The sequence below is a fragment of the Otolemur garnettii genome, unplaced genomic scaffold (genome assembly GCF_000181295.1).
Source record: "Otolemur garnettii isolate 467f Iridium unplaced genomic scaffold, OtoGar3 scaffold00127, whole genome shotgun sequence".
Taxonomy (NCBI): Eukaryota; Metazoa; Chordata; class Mammalia; order Primates; family Galagidae; genus Otolemur; species Otolemur garnettii.
The window spans coordinates 1,821,890-1,831,382 of record NW_003852522.1 but is presented as its reverse complement, the minus strand read 5'-3'; the positions used below and the strand labels follow the sequence as shown (position 1 = coordinate 1,831,382).

The window sequence follows — 9,493 nt, the reverse complement described above, 5'->3', positions numbered from 1 at the left end:
TTTTTTTGGTTGCAGCCATCATTGTTGTTTGGCGGGCCCAGGCTGGATTCAAACCCGCCACCTTAGGTGTATGTGGCTGGCGCCTTAGCCACTTGAACCACAGGTGCCAAGCCTTTTCTTTTTCTATATGAGTAGAGTTGTTCCTAGGCATCCCTGTTGGGGCTTTGGAGCCTGGAAAGGAAGAAAGGGGCATCTGCCCACTTCCTCAGAGGCTCAGAGTGTGGGAACCAGGAGGCCCCTTGGCCAGCCCCAGGCTGGTGGGGAGCGGATTAGGCCGGCAACGGGCCCAGCACTGCCTGCTGTTTGGTTTGGGAATTAGTAGACGCCCTGGGCAGAAGCTGGGCCTGCCAGACTGGGGATTAACAATTTCCTGCCCCCATGGGATGGCATCAGCCCCTCCCACCAAACAACTGCAATAAGGGGGCTAATGAGTGGACTGGCTGGCAGAGGGTCCCTTGAAGGCCCATGCTACTTTCAGAGCAGTCAGTGGCTTACAACACATGCTTCCAACTGATTGAGCTTCAGTCCCCTGGTGCCTAAAATGGGAAACCCAGTGTAGCCATTCATGGAGCCATGGCACAAATTTATTAGACAAGTGATATGCAGGCCTGGAAGGCACATAGGGGGCCGTCTTCTCCCCTGCCCTTCACTCTGCCTTCTGCCACTGCCAGTGTAGCCACTAGCATTGCCACTGGAGAGATCCCAGATGGGGTGATGACCTTGAGAGTTTTCGAGTTCCAATCCAGAGCTGGTTGGGATTGGGAGAAACAAAACTGGGTGTGCCAGAGGAACCCAACCATGAGCCTAGATGTGCCTCCCCAACTCAGCTGCACTGGGTGTGTGCAAGCGGGTATGGGCAAGCACAATGGCACAACCCACAGCAAAGACCCCAGGCTCTATAGTTGATGTTCTGTGAATATTCATGGAATAAAGGAGCCTGAAATAAGAAAAATGATAAAATAATAAGAATAAAAAGATCCAACCTTATGGTCCCACAAAACTGTGGCTCCTCCAGTTTTCTCAAAAAAAAAAAAAAAAAGACCCCAGCCTCTGCACCAAACTTCCTAGGTTCATATCCCAGCTTCCCAGCTAGCTGTGCCACAAAGGAGATGCATGTGTCATCGGAGCTTCATTTTCTCTATTTGGACAGTGGGAATAATGAGAGCACTGACTTCGTAATGCCAGTTTGTAAGGATTCAGTGAGACGAAATATGCAACACCTTTACAATGGCACAAGGCAAGAATCCTCCCAGAAGTGTTTTGTTATTTTTCACTGTTAGAATTATGAAGCATGTGAACTAGCCTGTGCAACCTGCCTCCAGCCTCTGCGGGAGCTCCGGGAGGGGAGGGGGTTGGGCAATAGGAGATACCTGCAGTGAGTACAAGGATGTGTCCTATGCAGTGGACAGAGGGTCTGGGTGACCCTCAGCATGCAGCTTGTCCCCTCCCCAGGTCCTGAAGCTGACAGCACCACTCCAGCCACCCATTTGCCCCTTTTTTATAGGCTGTCCGGCAGCTGGACAGCGGAAGAGTGGGTCTGAGGGTGGCCAGCCCAGCCGGTTCCTAATTACCCTGGGTGGAGCCGACATCTGCCAGGTTGAGAACACAGAGTTCCGGCGGCATGGCCTCAGGGATGGGGGAAACTATGTGAAGGCATCCACAACTCCTAACACAAGAGGGGTTTCTGGACACTTCAGGGTGTCCTTCCTAACCAGAATCCTGATCCTCCACACCAGTCTGCACTTTGATGTCCTTGGAGCAGGGAACTAGGGAGCAGAAGTTCTATATGTACCAGGCTGGGGCTGTCCCCTTTATAGGTGTATCTGTGAAGAGGGAATGTGTCCCAAATCCAAGCCAAATGTGTGGAGAACATTTTGTGTCCCCAAGCTGGTGTGTTGGTGGCAATTCTGAGTGTCTGAAACTTTTGTGTATGGGCGTGCATGAACATACAGTAGTGAGGGGGCTGTCTTATGTATTGGTGTGCAAATGTAGGCAAGTTTCCGAAGGGGTTATAGTCAGTGTTACTTTTGAGGTTACAGCTGTTGTGTATGTCTGCAACATTAGCTAATTAATGTAAGGGATCACCAAAGCCCCACTCTGACCCTAGAACTATGCCACTACACTGAGGGGAGTTGTCCTGCATTTGGTGCAGGGGAGATCAGGAATCAAACCTCCATGCAATGGTTTGTGACCGTATGTGTGAAGGCATTTTGGGGTCTGAGTGGGGTCTGAACTTGGCTGATTGTGTCTTTGTTATGTGATGTGATCATGAAGGAATGCCAGCCCCTGGGTCCCTGACTGTGTCCTCCTATGTGGCCATTGGGAGCACCATGTTTGCGTCCAGGAGCTGACAACCCAGGTCCATCTGCCTTATATCCGCATGTTGGGTCTGGGGTAAAGCTAGATGTGTTTTTTGTGACACCAGAAGTCTTAGTGACTGTGAGTGCTCCTGTCTGTGTCACAGTCATTGTCTGAGGCTGTGTTAGAGCAAGCTGAAATTGTGTATAGATCTTTGATATGAGTTTCTATGATATTGACAGTAAGTGGTTGGTTGCAAGTTGACTGTATTGTGACCCAGCCTCCGTGAGCTGTGTGTGTGTGTGTAAGAGAGAGAAGAAAATAGTCCCTACCCCTCCCCAAGTTCTAGGTTCCAGATCCCTTGGACCTGCTAGTGAGTAACTGGGAGAGGGGACAGGGAAGAGTAAGAAAACACAGTGTGGGCTCGGCGCCTATAGCTCAACTGGCTAAGGCGCCAGCCACGTACACCTAAGGTGGCGGGTTCGAATCCCCAACCCGGACCCGCCAAAACAACAATGACGGCTGCAACCAAAAAATAGCCAGGCGTTGTGGCGGGCGCCTGTGGTCCCAGCTACTTGGGAGGCGGAGGCAGGAGACTCGCTGGAGCCCAGGAGTTGGAGGTTGCTATGAGCTGTAATGCCACGGCACTCTACCCAGGGGGACAGCTTGAGGCTCTGTCTCAAAAAAAAAAAGAAAGAAAGAAAGAAAGAAAGCACAGTGTGGATTTCTTCTCCCCCACATGAGGAAGTTCTGAGGCCTAAGCCCGACCAAGGGGGGAGGGCCAGGGAGGGGCTGCCCACGCCCACTCTCCAAGCCCCCTCCCACCCAAGGTCTGGCTTTAGCTCCACCCAACGCTGAAACCACTGGCCCATTCTGTCCCTGTGTCCTCGTATGTCCCTGTACTGGCAACCTTCAACACAGGTGAGAGAGGCCTGGGGGGAATAGAGTACCCTAGGGACATAGGGGGCCCTGAAGGAATAGGGGTCCCTGGGGGCATATGGGTCTTTGGAAAAAATAGAGACCCCTGAAGGAATAGGGGACCTGCGGGCAGGAATCATCCAGAGTCCTCCTGGAGTGGTAATGGACAGGAGTCTAGGTGGATCTGGGAGGAGAAGGGAGGGAGCACAGACGGGGCAGTTAGGTCGGAGGCACACAGACTAGGGGGAGGAGGGAGCAGCGCTGGAGACATGGCTGGGCCTGGGGGGCCCCCGCGGCTTAGGACTTCAGAAGGAGTGCAGTGGGAAAGAACAGGCCACAACTGGGAGCTGGGGGGTGAGGGGGACGGAGAAGTGGGAGTTGAGGGAGGTTAAGAGGGGGGTGTTTGATCCCTGAAGCTGTAGGTAGTAGTATCTAGGTGAGGTGAATGGTTGGGTAGAGAGTGGTGACTCAGGAACTGGCTGCATGGACCCAAGGGTCTTTTGGGAGGGGAGAGACAGAGACAGACCAAGCCTGGGCCAAGTAGGTGCAAGAGGCTGGAGGCCGGCATCTAGGGAAGGGACAACCTAAGAGAGGGAGCCTGGGGACAGGGGCTGGAGCGGGGCTAAGTAGGATTGGACGAAAGAAGAAGCCTGAGCAAGAGCCAGAACTAAGAGGGTGGCTGGCTGGGGCACGAGTGGGGACGCGGTGCGTTTAGTCCCACACGTCTCACCTCCCACCCACGGCCTACCCCCCAGCCTCCTTCTTCTCCCTTGGCTCCCCCTGCCCGGCACCGCAATGACCGTCACCTATACAGCCCGAGTGGCGAACGCCCGCTTCGGTGGCTTCTCACAGCTGCTGCTGCTGTGGCGGGGGAGCATCTACAAACTCCTGTGGCGCGAGCTGCTCTGCTTCCTCGCGTTCTACATGGCGCTGAGCGCCACCTACCGGTGAGGCTGCCTGGGGCGGGGTGAGCGGTGCTGATGTCCCGGGGAGCGACCCGGAAAGGGGGCCGGGAAGGAGGAATCTGGTTCGTGACCTGGTGATCCCTACTCCGCAGCTTCGTGCTGACCGAAGGGCAGAAGCGCTACTTCGAAAAGCTTGTTATTTACTGCGACCAGTACGCCAGCCTCATCCCGGTCTCCTTCGTGCTTGGTGCGGACGCCCCTGAGTCCCCCATTTCCGTGTCCCTGAGAAACCCCTCTTCCATTCCAGCCCCTCTGAGACTCCGTCCTCAAACCCAACCCCCGCAGGCCCCTCCGCCTCCTCCCCATTTCTGAATCTACACCATGAAGAAGCCAGCTATGGCCCTGCAGTCCAAGACCTTGGATGCCACCTGGTCACGGAGACACCTGGGATGTTTCCCTGAGAGCTCCACCCATAGATTTATTTCTTAGGGATACCCACCTTGTGTCTGCATGTGATTACTAGTGCCTCCCACCACATGCTGGGCCCCAGAGCCACCCGCCAGGGACCCTATATGACTTCCATAGTGGGCCATTTCTTTCTTTCTTTTCTTTTCTTTTTTTTTTTTTTTTTGAGACGGAGCCTCAAGCTATCCCCCTGGGTAGAAACTGCCATGGCATCACACTCACAGCAACCTCCAACTCCTGGGCTCAAGCGAGTCTCCTGCCTCCGCCTCCCAAGTAGCTGGGACTATAGGCGCCCGCCACAACGCCCGGTCATTTTTTGGTTGCAGCCATCATTGTTGTTTGGCGGGCCCGGGCTGGGGATTCGAACCCGCCACCTCAGGTGTACGTGGCTGGCGCCTTAGCCGCTTGAGCCACAGGCGCCGAGCCAGTGGGCCATTTCTTTGCCAAGACTCCAGTGACCTCATGTGACTCTAGCTTCTCTCCCACCACATCAATGGAGGGACACATCTATCCAAGAATCCCCGATGGAGACTCTGTGCCCAAACCCATCCATAGTTCCTGGCTCAGGGGTCTGGTGTGGCTGTTATGACAACCATGCACAAGGGTTCCTGATGTAACCTCCACAGACCAGATCCCCCCGCCTCGTGTTTCAAGTCCTATGCCACAGTGAGTGGCTCCCTACGACTAGGATGACAACTTGTCCATGTGCCCCTAACCTAGACCTGTGGCTCCATCCCCGTACTGTGATCCTAACCCCTATCCCAGGTGACTTCCAAGCATCTGGAGTGACCTAGCTTGCTCTGGCCTCTCAGATCTCGGAGCTGGATCCTCATGTTCACAGCCCATGTGGCCCCAGCGTGCTCAGGGTGACCAGTCTGTTCGGTGCCCCTTGGCCGAGACCCTATGTCGCTCCTCCTCCCACGACCTGGGCCCCCAACCACTGAGCCCCTATTCTCGATTCGCCTGCAGGGTTTTACGTGACGCTGGTGGTGCACCGCTGGTGGAACCAGTACCTATGCATGCCGCTGCCGGACGCGCTCATGTGCGTGGTGGCGGGCACAGTTCACGGACGTGATGAGCGCGGCCGTCTCTACCGACGCACGCTTATGCGCTACGCCGGGCTCTCTGCTGTGCTTATCCTGCGCTCAGTCAGCACTGCGGTCTTCAAGCGCTTCCCCACAATAGACCACGTGGTGGAGGCCGGTGAGTGCCCGTCAGGGGGTGGGGTGGGAAAGGAGCAAGGACGAACCATGGGGCGAATAACCCCTGCCCTCGCCTCTCCAGGATTTATGACCCGCGAGGAACGCAAGAAGTTCGAGAACCTTAATTCGTCCTACAACAAGTACTGGGTGCCCTGCGTCTGGTTCTCCAATCTGGCTGCGCAGGCTCGGCGCGAGGGCCGAATCCGTGACAACAGTGCCCTTAAACTGGTGCTCGAGGTGGGCCCACCAGGAGGTCATTCATAGAGAATACTAGGGAAATTGTACCCCTGGAGTTGTGTCAACATCAGCCCATGAGGTAGATCCAAACACCTTTACCTGGTATCCCCCAGGTGGGCACTTACCACCATGGGGCAGACTCTCACACCTTCAAGGGCAGGCCCCTAGGTACTTCATGTCATCACCCCAGGTGTACACTCACCACCAAATACCTTCCATGGAACCCCCAGAAGCAAATCCCACTTCCCACCTGATGACCACCCATCTTCATCCCAGGTACCCACATTTTTGTGAGGTCACAGTTCAGTAACCTGTATCCACCTCATGACCTGTATCCACCCCCAGGAGCTGAATGTGTTTCGGGGCAAGTGTGGGATGCTCTTCCACTATGACTGGATTAGTGTACCTCTTGTTTATACCCAGGTAAACTGCCCATCCCACCACCCCATGCCTCTGATTATATGTTTATATTTGATGTCAGAGACCCTGATGCATTGGTCTCAAGGGGAAACTGAAAGCCAGTTAACACCCCGTTAGAGCCCAGCCAGTGGTCTCAGGCCTGTAATCTCAACACTTTGGTCCAGGTGGGAGGGTTGAGTGAGGCCAGGCATTCAAGACCAGCCTTGGCAACACAGCAAGAAACCAACTCTACAAAAAAATGAGAAAAATTGGCCAGCTGTGATGAAATGGGCTTGTATCCCAGCTACTGGGGAGGCGGGAGGCTCCTTTGAGCCCAGGAGTTCCAGGCTACCCTGAGGTATGATCCTACTACGGCACTCCAACCTGGAGAACAGAGTGAGACCTTGTCTCAAAAAACAAAAAATAGGGTGGCACCTGTGGCTCAAAGGAGTAGGGCACTGGCCCCATATGCCGGAAGTTGCCGGTTCAAACCGACCCCCGGCCAAAAACCTAAAAAAAAAAAAAAAAAAAGAGAGAGAGAGAAACCCTATTTCAGTGATGTCCAATTCTTGAAGGGATCTCTCAATGTCCCCCTAAGTCCTGCCCACCCTGGTCCCAGGTGGTGACCATCGCAGTGTACAGCTACTTCCTGGCTTGCCTGATTGGTCGCCAGTTCCTGGACCCAGCCCAGGGCTACAAAGACCACAACCTGGATCTGTGTGTGCCCATCTTTACCCTCTTGCAATTCTTCTTCTACGCTGGCTGGCTCAAGGTGGGTGGGACCCTCCGAGGCGGGGATTCTGGGGCTGAGGAAGGCAGGGCTCTTGGAGGTTCCCCTTAATTCTCCCCGCCACGCTTAGGTAGCGGAGCAGCTTATCAATCCCTTTGGAGAGGATGATGACGACTTTGAGACCAACTTTCTGATAGACCGTAACTTCCAGGTGAGACTCCCCGTGGAGATCATTCCGGAGCGCCCAAAGGGGTCCTGGCCCCACCCCCTGCAAGACTTGACCAGGCCTAGCCCCAACCATCCTTCTTTCTTTGTTCTCCACATTCCCACGCACCCATGGTCCCCGTGCGCTGCCCAGCCCCCACCCCACCGCTGCGCGTCTGCACCCGCAGGTGTCGATGCTGGCAGTAGACGAGATGTACGACGACCTGGCGATGCTAGAGAAGGACCTCTACTGGGACGCTGCTGAAGCTCGCGCTCCCTACACAGCGGCCACCGCCTTCCTACTACAACAACCCTCTTTCCAGGGCTCCACTTTCGACATCACGTGAGCCAGTGGGGGATGGTTGAGGTGGTTAGGGCCCGGAGGGCGTGTCTGATTGAAAGGGGCTAAATTCTGGAGATTGGAGATAAATAACAACTAAAGTCCCTAAGGAGTATAAGAAGGGCAGAGGGTGACCTAGGACTCAGGGGGGCAGGGCCAAAAGCTAAGCCTGGGCCTCTATTTGGAGACAGAGCTAAGGGGTAATATCAGAGAGGATTGAAGGGTCAGAGGTGGTACACAAAGAGACGGGGCGGAGTCACAACTCAGGCTTTGAGGTCCAAATTTGCGCAGAGCCAGAGAATGAGATCACTCTCTGGGTGGAGGGGCTGAAGCCTTTGGGGGATAAGTAAGACAAAGGGGTGGGCGGAGCCAGGGAAATCAGCACGCCTTGGACCTCGCTCTCAACAAGAAAAGCGAGGCCACAGTGCTAACCCACTGTTGGTCCTCTAGGCTGGCCAAAGAGGACATGCAGTTCCAGCGGCTGGACGGCTTGGATGGGCCTTTGGGAGAGGCACAGGGGGACTTCATACAGCGCCTCCTGCCGGCGGGCCCGGGTATGACCGGGACAGGCCTGTTGGGCCGGCGCCTGTCGTTGCTAAGGCGCAAGAACAGCTGCGTGTCCGAGGCGTCGACCGCTGCCAGCTGCGCCTGTGCGGGCGCCCCCGATGGCTCGGCCCCAGAGTGCAGCTGCGGGGACCCCCTGCTAGACCCCGGTCTGCGGGAACCAGAGCCCGAGCCCCCACCTCCTGCGAGTCTCGAGCTGCCTGTCCCCCTCCCTGGGCTGCCCGCCGAGCCCTTCACCTCCTTGCCTATGCCTGGGCCCCGGGGGCCTGCGCCGCCCTGGCTGCCAAGCCCTATTGGCGAGGAGGAAGAGAATCTGGCCTAAAATCTTCGGGCCCAGGACCCTGAAGGACAGGACACGAAGGCCCCGCACACGCAGCACACAGGCATAGGTCCAGATCTAAGCAAACCTCGTGTGCTTGCATGAAGTCCAACTGCCCACTTTTAAACCTCTCTCACTACTCGTGTGGGTTTGGCGCTGTGCCAAGAGCAGGAGATTCTTCCAGCCTTTTTAAACAGCCTGTCCTTACCACCAGCTCTAGTTCCAAGCCCCACAGCCTACGAGGTCATCTGGTGTGTCTTGCTTTCATTCTTTCCTGCAAATGGAGATATGAGTGCCTACTTCGGGAGGGGGGTGGTGAGGATGAAAAGAAAGGGTGGCTTTAAAGCATCTGGTATACAGTAGGTGCTCAATAAATTGTTCATGGTTTTGACTCAAATGTTGTTAGAATGACTTCTCCTGCCATGCCTTATGTTAAGTAAGATTTGGAAATTCTTCCAGTTTTACTTTTAAGAGAAAGGGCCATCCTCTCCTGCTCTGTCACCCAGTCACCCTCGAGTGCATTGTCCACAATCATTGAGATCATAGTGATCATAGCTGCTACAACTGTAAATTCCTGGCCTCAAGCAATACTCCTGCCTCCCAAAGTGCTGGGATTACATCCATGAGCCAGCACTATGCACCCTTTTCCAGGTTCCCAAACTCTGCTCTCTGAAATACCTACATCAGTGCCCCTGGCTTTCTTCATTAATTAAAGAGACACCCACTGTCCCTGAACCACAGCTTAAGCCTTTGCATTCTCAAATATCCCCTCAGGGCTGCAGGTATTATTTATTTATTTAGACAGAGTCTCACTCTGTCACCCTGGGTGGCATCATAGCTCACAGCAACCTCAAACTCCTGGGTTCTGTTGATCCTCTTGTCTCAGCCTCCTGGGTAACTGAGACTACAAGT

General features: G+C 54.9%; 2 protein-coding genes across 4 annotated transcripts in view; one reads left to right on the top strand and one right to left on the bottom strand.

Moving 5' to 3' along the window:
- The first annotated feature begins 4,011 nt into the window (after positions 1-4,011).
- On the top strand, positions 4,012-8,584 carry BEST2 (bestrophin 2). Its single transcript, XM_003797921.1, has 9 exons — positions 4,012-4,163; positions 4,274-4,368; positions 5,556-5,789; positions 5,871-6,025; positions 6,371-6,448; positions 7,044-7,196; positions 7,285-7,365; positions 7,547-7,701; positions 8,149-8,584. The coding sequence occupies exons 1-9, from the start codon at positions 4,012-4,014 to the stop codon at positions 8,582-8,584; spliced, it is 1,539 nt and encodes a 512-aa protein (XP_003797969.1).
- HOOK2 (hook microtubule tethering protein 2) overlaps positions 4,914-9,493 on the bottom strand; it is a 22,731-nt gene continuing 18,151 nt past the window's right edge. For all 3 annotated transcript variants that reach the window (XM_003797919.3, XM_003797920.3, XM_012810182.2), the window contains one exon: positions 4,914-4,960. The gene's annotated coding sequence lies outside the window, so the exon portion shown is untranslated. The remainder of the gene's footprint in view (positions 4,961-9,493) is intronic.

What these genes read in the sequence shown, in the direction of transcription:
- BEST2 (XM_003797921.1), top strand. Translation starts at nt 4,012, where the DNA reads ATGACCGTCACCTATACAGCCCGAGTGGCGAACGCCCGCTTCGGTGGC. An exon ending in CCCGGTCTCCTTCGTGCTTG is followed by an intron (nt 4,369 to 5,555) that starts GTGCGGACGCCC and finishes ATTCGCCTGCAG; the next exon opens with GGTTTTACGTGACGCTGGTG. An exon ending in AGACCACGTGGTGGAGGCCG is followed by an intron (nt 5,790 to 5,870) that starts GTGAGTGCCCGT and finishes TCGCCTCTCCAG; the next exon opens with GATTTATGACCCGCGAGGAA.